Here is a 14,965-nt window from a genome sequence, read left to right on the forward strand (position 1 = left end):
TTTCAGTGTATTGTGGGGTATTTGATAGTATTTTTCAAGAAGAGCTTTGAGTGGGTTGGTTTATTTTCTTTAAATTCCATTATAATTGCTTATCTTTTGACAGATACGCGTATTTCGTCTACTACTTGCAGACTTCATCAGTGCCAAGTACTCAACACCACTGAAGAATCCATCTTTGATCTACGAGTTATATACTAATCAATAGGTACTAAAAATCAGCAGGTATCCACTGCCATGTCACAATTTAGCTAACCATGACATGGCAGTTGATACCTGCTGATTTTAAGTACCTATTGATTAGTATATAACTCGTAGATAAAAGATGGATTCTTCAATGGTTTTGAGTATTTGGCACTGATGAAGTCTGCAAGTAGTAGACGAAATACGTGTATCTGTCAAAAGATAAGCAATTATAACGGAATTTAAAGGAAATAAACCAACCCACTCAAAGCTCTTCATAAAGGGATTGCGTTAAGAGGTTCGACAAATTTAAAGTATTGTTCAGTTTTCTGTAACCGGAAGCCACCATCTTTGATGGCATCAGACATGGATTTCCAGTTCCTACTCATCGTACCGATTCCAAAAATACACATATTGTGCGGTATTGGACAGTATTTCTCAGCTTTTCTCTTACCGGAAGCCGACATCTTGAATTTAAAAATGGCTTCAGACATGGATTTCCAATCCCTATACGCCACCCCGATTCTAACAATTCCCATACTGTGGCGTATTTGACAGTATTTCCAAGTTTTTCCGTACCCGGATGCTGCCAGCTTAGAATTTAAAATTACCGCAGACATGGATTTCCGGTTCCTTCAACTCACTCCGAATCCAAAAATATCAATATGCCTAATATGGCTAATATGCCATTTTTGTCAATATCGCAGCAACCAGTGTGCTTTTAATAGAGATTATCTAAAGCCCAATTCTCGATTATTTTTTTAAAGGGACGTATCAGCTTTTGTTAACAATGCATTTGATCGTCGATTTGGCGTAACTGGTAGCTCGCACACGCTTACTAGCACCACTATCAGGTAGGGGAAAATATCTGATGGTAGTGTGAGCATACATGGGCGAGCTACCAGTTACGCCAAATCGACAATCAAATGCATTGTTTACAAAAGCTGATACGTCCCTTTGAAAAAGTTATCGAGCATTGTAATGATCTTGCAGCCTAGTGGTTAAAGGTGTGATTTTAGTAATCATGAGGTTCAGAGTTCTAATCCTCTTTTTAAACTGTGAAGCTTTTTGATATGCAAATAATGTTGCTCAACTATGGTTCAATAATGAGTAACCGTGATTGTCTGTTTCAGTTTCCAGGGATCACAGTATGTTCTTCCTTTTAGCTATGAGAAGACCCGCTTCACGATTGAGGTAACTTTTCTTATCGCTACTGTTGTTGTCCTCCGACTCCTATTTACTTTGGCGGGAGCAAGTAACGCAACGTCATTCAGTGCAGACATTTTTGACACGATAAATGAAAAAGCATACACGTTAGCCAAAAGGTTTCACCGGTTGTCAAATATCTCTAGCTTTGTAGATGACAATATGGCTACTGACCCCAGTCGGCGCCGCCGGGATGTTCTGAGGCATAACATCTCTGATCACGCCTTCCTTCGGATGGGAAGTAAAGCCGTTGGTCCCCGGTTCATGAGTTGATGGGTCGATAGATAAGGTCCAGGTGTGGGAGCTGCCTTCCTGGCACGTCGGTAGCATTGGTGCTCAGCACAGAAAACAAGATCGACGGTAAAAACAAACATAAGGAAAAAAAAATATGGCTACTGCGTTGAAAATTGGCAATTTGTTTTCCAGTTTTAATTCGACGGCTCGGTCTCGGCATAGATGAAAAATATTGTGCACACTTTAAAAGTTAAAATTATCTTGTAAAAGCTGCTGTGCCGACAAATACCTTGAAGTAGCATTTTCTAGCTTCCATGTGAAAGGCACTTTAGCCATTTTCTCATTTATGGACAGAGCAGTTCCAGACAACCAAATGATTTTTTAATCGACCTTCTCGGATTTATATGAAACTTTGGATAATTTTTTGCTATGGGCAATGATAAAAATTTATGCTAAATTTTGGATCTTGTGAAAATTTTAAAATGGTGCCCTTAAAATTTTTCAAAAAATTGTAGCATGGAAAAGACATTCCAAATCAAAATGACGTCTGAAATATAGTTGTAGAAAAAATAATGTCTAGCTGGGAAAAATAACCATTTCTTTTGAGTAAAATAAAAAAAAACAAATCAGATAAACCCTATTTTCGGCCTATTAAGCACAACCCGCACTTAGTCTTTCTTAATCTAGAGCAGCTTAGAACCAAACGGAATGTTATTATTACTGATGGCTTCCAAATTTTTTTACCTTTCCGTATGTACCGAAAGATTTGATAAAGAGAAACCAATCGTTGAGATATTGCGATATTGTCAAAAGTCTAACACTGCTTCTTGACGCCAAACTCGGCCTACGGATTCTAAACTCGGCCTAACGCATTGAAGCACCATTGAAACGCCAATGAATTCACTTCGGCCTATCGGATGAAGATAAAAAATGATTCGGTCAGAGCGCTTCTTTTGTTTTTGGGAATAATGGGTGCAAACTTTAATACCACGCGATCTCATTGACTTCGTTAGGTAGCTTATTAACTAAAGTATCGTACCAAACGCATAATTGACTTGTTATCTCTGAAAGCATGGATTTATTTGAAGTTTTCTGCTCGATAGGCCCAAAATGGGCGATTAGGCCAAAGGCCTATATCTCAAAATGTTGTTCCATTTTTTATTTTTTTATTTCTTTTAAAAAGCTTAAAATATTGAAAACTTTAGGAATATTTAAAACTATGAATACTTGAAAGGTTAAAAAAAGGTAGATCAAAAACTTTTCGAAATTTTTCGAACTTTTTGTTAATACTCTGGTAACACTAGATTTCGAAGTTTCACGCATTTTTAAATCACCCCCAATCATGTCCGAATGAGCCCAAATTTTGCATAGGGTCTTTTTTAAGTCAATGAGCACCAATGCTACCAACGCCAAGGAGGCAGCTCCCACACCTGGACCCATCCTATCGACCCATCAACTCATGAACCGGGAACCAACGGCTTTACTTCCCGTGATCAGAGATGTTATGCCTCAGAACATCCCGGCAGCGCCGACTAGGATTGAACCTAGGCCTGCTGGGGTGAGAGGCAATCACGCTTACCACTACACCACCGGTGCCGCTGATTATTATGGTTAAAATATATTTAAAGTTAGAAGAGCATATCTCGTTTTGTTCCGCAGAATTTCTCGAAATCTAAATACATACCCTTGGACACTGAAACCAACGTCACTTTTACTACGATATCTGTAAAACAAATCGAGAATCAGCAAACAAATCAAAGTGTGTGCTGTCTATTTGTGATCGATCGAAAATTGCCTTGGTTGGTCTTACCCTGCCATGTCCTTAATACCGCATGGAGACGAACCAGCCCTGAGCTGAAAGTCTCCTTAATAAAAAAAAACAACACCAAGTCAACGCCACGAAGATAATAAGACAAACAATAAAAAAGCATTCCTGATTTCCACGGTATTCTAACAGTATATTTACACTGATATCACATCACATCACATTTCATCATCTCTCAACACAACAATTTAAAGCGTTCCCGGAGCTGGGGCCAAGTTCAGTGACTGCTGCGAAACGGTATGTCCCGGAAGTGGAGCATCATGGACGGCTCCACGGTTGGCAGCCAGGTAGCGAGCCTCCTGCTGGGCATAGACGGCCACCGGAACAGCTGGCTGATGAACGTAGGCAGTTGGGTGGTAGTTGTAGGCAGCATAGGACACCGCTGGGGCCGCAGCATATCCCCAGGGAGCAGCCTCATAGCGAGCGTAGGCGTTGTTCTGAACCAAGGTGGTATACGGGGTGGAGTATGCCAATGGAGCCCATGATGCCTCGCTGGTGGCAACAACGGCCAGAACCATCATGACTACAGCTGCGATGCACTGTGTGGATGAGAAAAGTGCATGAAGATTGCATCTTTTGTTACCATTGTTATTATTGTACGTACCTTCATGATTGATTTCTTTGAGGATGATTTGAAAAATCGGAGAGACTGTTGCTGGATGCCTTGGCAGTTCAACTATGTCTCTAGAATAGACATACCTGTGTATTTATAGGAGGACTTATTTTTTGGGTCGATTCTCAAGAACGGTAGAATTTTTAAGACACGAATTCTAAAATTGCGATAATCTTAATAAATATATACATAAGGCTTGTAACACACGAAGTCATGTATGCGAATCTGTATGCGTCAGAAATATACAGCGTCTGATCCACATGTATATTGAATGATCAGATTGCGTGTCTGACTTATTCCGCGGACAATTGAACGTGTATCCGCTTTCGGCGATTCTCACACAATTGACCTTTCCCACCCGTGATGGGGGGTGGCGTCACAAGCGAAACACTCACTCGCGCAGAGAAGTTAATAAATTATATGACTGGTCCCATGAGTAGATTCTAGTGGAGCAGGAACAATCCAGTTTGAATGCAAGCAATACCCAAACTGGAAAGTAGTGCAGATTTTTTTTTTTTTGCATAATTAAACTTGTACTTCTACTCGTAAATGTCAATCAGCTGCACATACGGACTGCCAAAATTATCTCCCAGTCTCGAATAACCGCCGCTTATTGCAGGCTGATCTGTCCTTTGTTATGTACGAACAAACATTCACCTGCTTTGTAAGGAGGAGTAAATGGTTAAATCAGGAGGTAATGGATTGATAACCACTGTTCGCATGGATGAATATAGAATGCTTGACAAGTTGTTGTTCTATACTTTTTGTAGTTTGCGTTGAAGAATTAATTGTTTGAGCCAGGCAATGGATGGAAACATTCTTCCTATAAAAGCAAACCCTGGTCAATTCTGGAAGCACAACACATCAGTCTCTAGAACTGTTACATTCTACCTCTCCGCAAACCCTCCAAAACCAACAATCATGAAGGTAAGTTACAAATTGTCATTTTGATAACAAATCAATTAATTTTCTTCTCGAATCACGCAGTGCATCGCAGCTGTAGTCATGATGACCCTGGCCCTCGCCGCCGCCGAAGCATCCTGGGCTCCGTTGGCCTATTCCGCCTATTCCGCCTATTCCCCGCTAGCCTACAGCGTTGCACATGGCACCATCGTTCAGCAGAATCTGGGAGCCCCACTGGCGTACTCTGCCTATGGTGGTGCATATGCTCCAGCCGTGACCTATGCCGTCCACGCTTCCGTTGTCCCAACTGCCTACGCTTACCAACCGGCCGTGGCCGTCTATGCCCAAAAGGAGGCTCGCTACCTGGCTGCCAACCGAGGTGCCGTCCATGATGCTCCACTTCCGGGACACACCGTTTCCCAGCAGTCGCTGAACCTGGAACCCGCAGCGGGAACTCTGTAAATTCTGAGCTGCGCAGAAGTTACCTAAATTTGATATTGTTTGCGGATTGTGTGTTACCTGACGAGAGTATGTAAATAAAGTGAAGATTTGATGTGCAAGTATTAAAAGCATTTGTTTCGATAATCTTATTTTTATCAATATTTTTATGGAAAATTTCCTTCATAAAACCACATGATTTTATGTTGAGCAGGCTGAGGAATATTTCGGGTCAAAAATAGAGGAAATGCAGGTAATGTCGACTTAAGTGTCCCTAATTTGGGCCCACACATAAATTCAGCAATCGACTAAATTTTCAATAGCAACCAAAAATATCCATTAGTAACGACCCAATAACGCGTTAATTTAGATAAAATTGATAAATAGCAGATTTTTAGCGATGGGCCTAATCTTAGATCCATAGGCCAACATTAGAGAAATTTCCCCTACTATAGAGCATTTCCAGCCAAAGACGCAAAAAATAATGCCAGTTTTGTTTCGACACCTTCCGATTTGAATGAACCATTGTTCATATATTCTTTGCTACCAATGGTTGGACATTTGATCTACATATATTTTTTACTCTGGAGTATCATTTGAAAAGGGTCTATTCAAAATATGGATTATATTTTTTTCAAAAAATCATAACATCAAAATTACATCTGCGAAAAAGTTGTAGGTTCTTGAATGTACTGTGAGGAAAAAATACACTACAAAAAAGTTTGAAGTTGGTAAATTGCTTCAAAAAAAAATCTTTAAATTTTTAAATTGTTGTTGATTTCCACAATTTAATTAAATTGCATTATCGCTAGTAAAATATTGATTTATATGGAATCTACGCATCATTTTTTAATAAATTTGTAAACAAAATTCTTAGTCCAACTGTTGCCTAGGTAATGCGAATTTGAAAAAGAATAATTTTGAATTTTCAACATTTAAACCTTTTTCAAATGTTAGTTGCAATGTCCAACTCATTTGAATACATTGAATATTTTGAGTGTATTATTAGATTTAGAAAATACTTGTACTGTATTTTGGTTGTTTGAAACTGGATTATTACATTGAGATTTTCGAGTTCCAGAAACTGGTTTTACTTCTTTTTTTTTAAATCTGATCGAAATTCTTATCGGTCACTTTGAATTCTTTTAATCACATTAATCGTACACCACTGGTTGGAAGGTTTTTCCCCATCTTGCTGCATTTCATCTATCGAAGGCATTTTGTTTGATGGCAAACGATAAACTTGAAAACGACATCTGCTACAAATTTTTCCAAAGGAATTTTACAACCCTAAAATAGGGTATAGTACTACTTCGTCGTAATCGCCCATTTCCGTTCTATCGATAAGAAAAAAATCAATAATCCCTCCCCATGGACATGGAAGTTGACGGTACTGAAGCAAAGGGTTATGTTTAATTTCTTTGTATTTGCAACGATGATGATTTCATATAGTGACACATATCACCTTCTTAATGCTTCAGTATACCTCAAACGATTAATTCTTGGTTGTTAATAGAACTTCCTTGATGAAATCGGCTGCTTCATGCAGACTGAGCAATTCTGATTATAGTATCAGATTTGTTCTGTATACAGAGGAACTGGGAGGGCTTATTAAAAACTTCTCACCAATAAAGTAATGATCTTCTAGTAAATTTTGCGTATAATTTTATTTTATTTAAGCATATTATTTTTGTTACAGTCAATTTGCATTAGCATATGATACAAGAGATTTAATATTACTTGCTCGTTTTTGCGTAAAATAATCAATATTTATTTTACCTGTAATTACCTTTGAAAGTTTATTTTTTTTTATGATCTGAAAATTTTCCCAGTTTGCTTAGAAGTTTCGAAGCTAACGCATGTCCACAGGCCTAATAGAAAGATAGGCAGAAAAAGTGTATCATGAAGAATGGTTGCATGCAGGGTTGCTTCCACTCACTTGCTATAGATGAGTGATTTTCGGAGTTTTGAATTCGTTAGATGTTGTAATGGAGATTTGTGCTGTTGGATGCGGGAGAAGATTGGAGGGCGGGTGTTTGACGCATAGAGCCTGTCAATTTCGCTTTCAGAGTGTCGCAGTCAGCGGTTTTATGATTTGTGAGCGCTCGCGATTCGTAGAATCGTTGATTGTGACTGCAAGTGGATTTGACGGGTTTTGTGTGTCGGACGCTTGCTTTTTGGCCTTTTCTTGTGTCTAACATGTGCAGAGTATCATTATAACGTCTAATGGTTTTGAGATTCCTGGTGGTGTGAAATATATTTGTGAGAATATCTTTTTGAGATTTTAGCAGTCACGTTTTGTTTGTAGTTTATATTTTATTTATTTCATGTAATTATCGTAAATAATAGTTATTCAATAATAGATAGTTCATTCATATATTCGTACTTTGACGCGAAGCGCTGTGGATTATAAGATGCTCGATGACCCTCGAGGGATCTATTTTGCTTACTGAGCAGAAAATCATGGATTTAACCCCAAGCTCTTCCACAGCACAATAAATCGCCACCATCATTTGTATATTTGATATTGAATATTAACCTCGGAAACTATTTGCATATCAAGCGAAAACGTAGTCCTGTATTGTCGCGAAGCGTTATGGTTCTGAGATGCTCGATGACCCTGGAGGGATCGTTTTTGCTTACTGAGCAGAAAATCATGGGTTTAATTCCAAGCTCTCCGTCATGATCACTAAACAAAATGAATATGTTCTTTCGATAGCCGGCTATCGATAGATTAAATAAACAATAAATAAACAATACATACTTTTGGTTGCATCGCCAACTTGAGGTGAATCCTAACCGAATACCCTACCCAACCATCCAACTCCGTAGCACTTATGAGGGTGTCGCTAAGTTGGTGGCCTCTCATTAAGTAAGTACTACATCAACATTTCCTTCCCTATCCGTAGTTAGTTATGGTAAAGATGGGCGTGGCCGGGAATAGCGACAGTCATGCTTCTGTTACTCTTGTTTAGATTGGAACCAATGTTTACTCTTCAGCATTATTCCTGAAAGTAGTCTAACTGAGAATTTCAGAAGAGACGTGAGAGTCGCTAGTATCCAATCTACGAAGTATATCATAACAACGCTAACGCTAACGCTAACGATAAGAAAAAAATCAATAATATCCATTGAGAATAAAATAAAACATCATAAAAGTGCGATAAAAATTCAAATAATCCATTTAAAAAAAATTGAAATGTTGGGTTTGAAGAGTACATACTACTAAATTGTAACATTATACACACTTAGACATTATCGCCGACTTCGGTAATTTTTACCGAAAACTGAACAGCTGAACTTTTCGGTAAAATTTATGCAATTCAATTCAATTGCTTTTCAGCTACTTTGAAACTAAATCTCCACCAAAATGACAATATTTGATCATTTAAACAAGGTTGACATGTTAAGGTTAACATGTTTTGAAATTATTTTCAAATTCAATAGCCTTTTAAATGAAGGTCAAAGTTTTACCAAACGTTCAGCTGTTCTGATTTCGGTAAAATTTACCGAACACGAAAACAAAATCTTAGTGTGTATGCTTCTTAAGAATAGTTAAGAACGGTAATCATTAAAACATGCCAAGTTACTCAACTTAGCACTGTTATTCTTCTTCTTTGTCCTTTTATTCTTCTTCTTCTTCTTCTTCGTATTTCAAGCTAAATGTTTATCGCATTTCAGCTTATTGCGTGCTCTCAACTTACTGTTCTAGATGCTTTCTCCTACAAAAGGTTGCTTAACATGTTCGTTCAGTGGTGCCGCTCGAACAAGCTTGTCATCAGCGTCGCGAAATGTCATGTGATGACCTTCTATTGGTTCAAAGACCCGAGTATTTTTGAATACCACATCGATGATACTGTTCTTAGCAGAGTGGATCTTGGTGCGTATTGGACTCGAAGCTTTCCTTTCATTCCCATTATGCGATTGCCAAGGATTTCGCGGATCCACACTGTCTAAAAAAAGCATTGTATTGTTCACTCGTACTCCCTATGACTACAAGCAGCCTATTTGTGCAATGGTTCGTATGTTTGTATCCGTTGAACGTGGACTCGGTTTGATTTTGGTATGTCCACACCTCAATTTGTGAATAGAGTAAAAATACTGAACCATATTTAAGATACCGAATGGTTTATTTTGAGGCGTGATTACCTCTCACCCCAGCAGGCCTGGGTTCAATCCCAGTCAGCGCCGCCGGGATGTTCTGAGGCATAACATCTCTTATCACGCCTTCCTTCGGATGGGAAGTAAAGCCGTTGGTCTCCGGTTCATGAGTTGATGGGTCGATAGATAGGGTCCAGGTGTGGGAGCTGCCTTCCTGGCACGTCGATAGCATTGGTGCTCAGCACGGAAAACAAGATCAACGGAAAAAACAAAACCAAAGGAATGGTTTATTCACTAAGTCATTTTTGTCCGATGATTTATTAAATAAATAAATAAATAAATAATTGCGAGGCAAGTACAGTCATCGTCAATGCCCAGGGCAGTCGAGAAATTTTCCAACCTGAAAATTCCTAGACCGGGAATCGAACCCAGCCACCTTCATAATGATCTTGCTTTATAACTACGCCTCTACTGACTGAGCTATGGGAGGCCCCAACTAAGGACTGTTCAAGTTATTAATCGAACATCAATAATTGCTTGTAAGTTTTCAATTTTTCATTGTATCCATATTGATTATTCAGGATATGTATAGATTATGATCCAAACAAAAACATGCATTGCTAAAATTAATGATAATCAATCGCAACACTTCAGAACGAACCATCAAAGCAAGTATTATCAAAAAATCCATTTGCAAAATACAAAAAAAATACAGTGCTGTTCCGATTTTGTCTACCCCGATTTTTTCGGCAAGCAGATTTTATGTTCAGTTTTTAAACATGAATACTCAAACTTTTCGCTCTGAATGATTTTTATTCTTATCATTAGTTGTAATGAGATTTTTTGGGAAGTGAGGGTAAAATTGACATGCGTTGTAAATTGAACAATTGACGATCAAGTGCGTATTCATTCAAATATCAATTAATCAACGCATAGGTCTTTCAACCAATGTACCATTTACATTTTAATTCATTTACACTAATATAATTTGAATGATTCTGTTTAAAATGTTAATCATTCATTTTAATCCCTGTTCCCCCACTAGGTATTATTAGTTCTGAATTGCTGTTTGCTGTAAAAATCCTTTTACGACGGAAAACCTATATTTCTTTTCAGTGCAATTATAATAAAAAACATTGCTTCATTGTCAACAAAATTTATTCCTATAAAATAAAAATAGATCATTACATTGGGGAAATGTCAGCTTCGGCAATACCTTAACCAGGGGGCAAACAAAGTCCTAGAGCACTCAAATTTGGCCAATAGATGCTCTGAAACCCAATATATCCACATGCCAAAATTGAGCTCTCAAGGACGTTGTTTACCCTCCATGACGATATAAGAATAAGGTATTGCCGAAGCCGTCATTTCCCCTATTTCAAAAAAAGCAATAGACATACAAGTTTTGATTGAATTTTAATTTTCAAAAAATTTTGTCTGAGCCATTCACGACTTCAAATGAGATAAATTAAAAAGGATGATGCTTCAGCCCAAGCAACATCCACGGTATCTTTCCCCCACCCGACAGTATTGTTTGTATACGTGAGCTCCTTCAGTTTGCGATCAAAGGACTGTCACAATTTTGCTCACAAAAGCTGATAGGACCTTTTCAATTATTGGTCGACAACTGTCAAACAAACTATGCCAACTGCTAGAGAAATCGCTCCCCTACCTGATGGTGTTGTTAGTTTTAGAGACTTTACTGCTTTAAATATAGTTTTAATTATTTGTTATATGTGCTTATAAGTAGAGATTTAAACTTCCCCAAAAAATATTTAAGGGGTTACGCCTACCTGCAAACTTTCAAAAAATCGATTTTTTTTTTATTGTCCTAATCGAAAGTATACAAAGTCAAGAATATTTCCTCAAAAGATCAAGTTGATCCGATGAAAATTGTGAAAGTTATGCGACGTACAAAAATATTCACTTATAGTTGAAATTTTAAACACGATTATCTTGGAATCATATTTTCAAAACCGGTGCTAAAAATTTCTCGAAATGTATACATTCGATTCGTCCGATTCGGTTTGATTTCTGTTCAGTACTATTTTGTGCAGTCCACGATCGTTCGGATTTCGTCTATCATTTAATTTCGATTTTTTACAGCCGATCAAAGACAAATTTTAAGGATCAAAAATCGGCACTTCAACTTTGCAAGGCCGCCATTTTGTCAAAAAAATTAAAAAAAAACCGAACGATCAAGGACTAGTTTAACACATGCTTAACGATTTGGCATGGTTTTTTTATTATTTCAGATGATTACATCACAAACCGCAGTTGGCACCGTGAAAAGGGTGTTTTAGAACATCGTCCACGGGGAGCAGCCGTGCGGGGCACCAGGACCTCGTTTTTACAGCATCGACTGATAAATGTACCATTTAATGTGTGTTCAATAAACGGCAGAAAACCGATTTTCAATATGTTGCGTCGTTTTCGAGAAAAAAAATCCAAACTTTCGCTTTTTTTCGGTCTTGCAGGTAGGCGTAACCCCTTAAGCTAAGTACTCAAATAAAAAAAAATGCTACTGGAAATATGTGTCCGTTTTATAACTTGAACAGTCCTTAGATCTGAAGTACCACATATAATTTTGAATATTTGAACTGAAATAACCTAACGTGGAACGTAATATAATTTTAAATAGGGTTTTCATGACTAATGATGACTCAAATTATTTCTGTTTTGGCAACGATGCCTGAAAGTTAAGAATATGTGCTTCGGTGAAGGATATTTGTCAAAAATATTGATAAAAATAAGATCATCGAAACAAAATGATTTTCATACTTGCACATCAAATTTTCACTTTATTTACATACTCTCGTCAGGTAACACACAATCCGCAAACAATATCAAATTCAGGTAACTTCTGCGCAGCTCAGAATTTACAGAGTTCCCGCAGCGGGTTCCAGGTTCAGCGACTGCTGGGAAACGGTATGTCCCGGAAGTGGAGCATCATGGACGGCACCACGATTGGCAGCCAGGTAGCGTGCTTCCCGTTGAGCAACGACGGCGACGGCTGGTTGGTAAGCGTAGGCAGTTGGGACAACGGAAGCGTGGGCAGCATAGGTCACGGCTGGAGCATATGCACCACCATAGGCAGAGTACGCCAGTGGGGCTCCCAGATTCTGCTGAACGAAGGTGCCATGTGGAACGCTGTAGGCTAGCGGGGAATAGGCGGAATAGGCGGAATAGGCCAACGGAGCCCAGGATGCTTCGGCGGCGGCGAGGGCCAGGGCCATCATGACTACAGCTGCGATGCACTGGGTGATTCAAAGAGTAAGTGAAGAGATTAGACCTTGTTATCAAAATGATAATTTGTAACTTACCTTCATGATTGTTGGTTTTGTAGGGTTTTCGGAGTGGTAGAATGTAATAGTTCTAAAGACTGATGTGTTATGCTTCCAGAACGGACCAGAGTTTGCTTTTATAGGAAGAATGCGTCAATTCATAGCCTGAAGCAACGAAAGAATTCCAAAGTTCTTACCGGATAAAAAAAAACAAACCTAGAACGTAAACAAGTTGAACATTCTATATCCACCCATGCGAACAGTGGCTATCAATCCATTACCTCCTGATTTAACCATTTACTCAACCATACAATGCAGGTGAATGTTTAAATGTACATAACAAAGGATCGGGAAATAATTTTGGCCGTCCGTCTGTGCACCCGATTGACATTTACGAGTAGGTTAGTAGGGTTAAGATCTAATTTCCGTCTCCACCCGCACTTTACCTCTCATTTTGAAACGGGTTTGAATTAAGACAAATATTGTTAAAAAACTAAGATGGGGTAAGATGCACCCCCGGGGAAAGATGACCTTTTGCTAATATGGAATACATTTTCACTATGTTTTCATTGATTTATCATGCAGCATTGCTAGTTCAGACATTGAACAAGCAATGCTTCTTAAAATATTCTGGAAAAAGAGGTGAAAAATTTATTTTAAACGCCAAAAATTCATCTTGCCCCAGGGGGTGCATCTTCCCCATCTTACTCTAGATGAATAAAGAAATAACTTATTCACTAGGGGTGCTTCTGTTCTTTTTGAGAATAATGGATGCAAATATTATGCGGCCATATCCATAGCTAGTGTTTTGAAGCTTTTGAACTTAAAAATCGTAGCAAACGTATAATTGATTCATTCACGTCGAATTAAATGATATATTTGATATTTTTGTTCGATATAACGGGAATAAACACTTATGCCGAAGTAGTTCTCTACCCTACTAATTGAATTATGCAAAAAAAATATACACTACTTTCCAGTTTGGGCGTCGCTTCCATTCAAACTGGATTGTTTCTGCTTCACTACAATCTACTAATGAGACCAATAATATAATTTATTAAGTTAACTGCTCGAGTGAGCGCTTCACCTTGTGACGCCATCCCCCATCACGGGTGAGAATGGTCAGTTGTGTGAGAATCGCGAAAAGGGGATACAAATTCAATTGTCCGCGGAATAAGTCCGAGCCCGAATCAGTTCATTCAATATACCTACATGTGGATCAGACGCTGTATATTTTTCACGCGTATGGATTCGCATACATGACCTTGTATGTAACAAGCTTTATGCATGTATTTATTAAGAATTTTCCAATTCTAGAATGCGTGTCTTTCAAATTCTGCCGTTCTTGAGTATCTACCCGAAAAATAAGTCCTCCTATAAATACCCAGGTAGGTCTATTCTAGAGACATAGTTCAATTGCCAAGGCATCCAGCAACAGTCTTTCCGATTTTTCAAATCATCCTCAAAGAAATCAATCATGAAGGTACGTAAAATAATCACAATGGTAACAAAGATGCAATCTTCATGCACTTTTCTCATCCACCCAGTGCATCGCAGCTGTAGTCATGATGGTTCTGGCCGTTGTTGCCACCAGCGAGGCATCATGGGCTCCATTGGCATACTCCACCCCGTATACCACCTTGGTTCAGAACAACGCCTACGCTCGCTATGAGGCTGCTCCCTGGGGATATGCTGCGGCCCCAGCGGTGTCCTATGCTGCCTACAACTACCACCCAACTGCCTACGTTCATCAGCCAGCTGTTCCGGTGGCCGTCTATGCCCAGCAGGAGGCTCGCTACCTGGCTGCCAACCGTGGTGCCGTCCATGATGCTCCACTTCCGGGACATACCGTTTCGCAGCAGTCACTGAACTTGGCCCCAGCTCCGGGAACGTTTTAAACTGTTGTGTTGAGAGATGATGAAATGTGATGTGATGTGATATCAGGGTAAATATACTGTTAGAGTACCGTGAAAATCTTAAATGCTTTTTTACTCTGTATGACCCTATGAGTCATGTTAACTTCGCGGTAGAAGAGGGCAAGGTAATACGGATCACAAGCAGTTCAATTCAAAATTGTCTTGCAAATGTTCATAACACAATATGTTAACAATACGCATGAAAAGTGCTGGGCATCATTTCGCAATTATGTTTTTCTCTTTAAAAGCCTAAATTGATTGATGA

General features: G+C 38.8%; 4 protein-coding genes across 4 annotated transcripts; 2 read left to right on the plus strand and 2 right to left on the minus strand.

Annotated features, from left to right (window-relative positions):
• Positions 1–3,567: 3,567 nt before the first annotated feature.
• LOC135705782 (adult cuticle protein 1-like) lies at positions 3,568–4,097 on the minus strand. Its single transcript, XM_065227637.1, has 2 exons — positions 4,050–4,097; positions 3,568–3,984 (listed from the first exon to the last, which is right to left on the minus strand). The coding sequence occupies exons 1-2, from the start codon at positions 4,053–4,055 to the stop codon at positions 3,634–3,636; spliced, it is 357 nt and encodes a 118-aa protein (XP_065083709.1). The 5' UTR covers positions 4,056–4,097; the 3' UTR covers positions 3,568–3,633.
• An 836-nt stretch (positions 4,098–4,933) lies between these two features.
• Positions 4,934–5,465, plus strand: LOC135705773 (adult cuticle protein 1-like). Its single transcript, XM_065227627.1, has 2 exons — positions 4,934–4,985; positions 5,046–5,465. Exons 1-2 carry the CDS (start codon positions 4,980–4,982, stop codon positions 5,421–5,423), a joined length of 384 nt encoding a protein of 127 aa, XP_065083699.1. The 5' UTR covers positions 4,934–4,979; the 3' UTR covers positions 5,424–5,465.
• Positions 5,466–12,330: 6,865 nt separating this feature from the next.
• LOC135705880 (adult cuticle protein 1-like) lies at positions 12,331–12,884 on the minus strand. Its single transcript, XM_065227734.1, has 2 exons — positions 12,824–12,884; positions 12,331–12,757 (listed from the first exon to the last, which is right to left on the minus strand). Exons 1-2 carry the CDS (start codon positions 12,827–12,829, stop codon positions 12,380–12,382), a joined length of 384 nt encoding a protein of 127 aa, XP_065083806.1. The 5' UTR covers positions 12,830–12,884; the 3' UTR covers positions 12,331–12,379.
• Positions 12,885–14,200: 1,316 nt separating this feature from the next.
• Positions 14,201–14,683, plus strand: LOC135705881 (adult cuticle protein 1-like). The gene is made up of 2 exons (XM_065227735.1): positions 14,201–14,267; positions 14,332–14,683. The coding sequence occupies exons 1-2, from the start codon at positions 14,262–14,264 to the stop codon at positions 14,680–14,682; spliced, it is 357 nt and encodes a 118-aa protein (XP_065083807.1). The 5' UTR covers positions 14,201–14,261; the 3' UTR covers position 14,683.
• Positions 14,684–14,965: the final 282 nt, after the last annotated feature.

The sequence above is a fragment of the Ochlerotatus camptorhynchus genome, unplaced genomic scaffold (genome assembly GCF_037179485.1).
Source record: "Ochlerotatus camptorhynchus isolate MF236.1 unplaced genomic scaffold, CSIRO-AGI_Acam_v1.1 ptg000274l, whole genome shotgun sequence".
NCBI classification, from domain to species: domain Eukaryota; kingdom Metazoa; phylum Arthropoda; class Insecta; order Diptera; family Culicidae; genus Ochlerotatus; species Ochlerotatus camptorhynchus.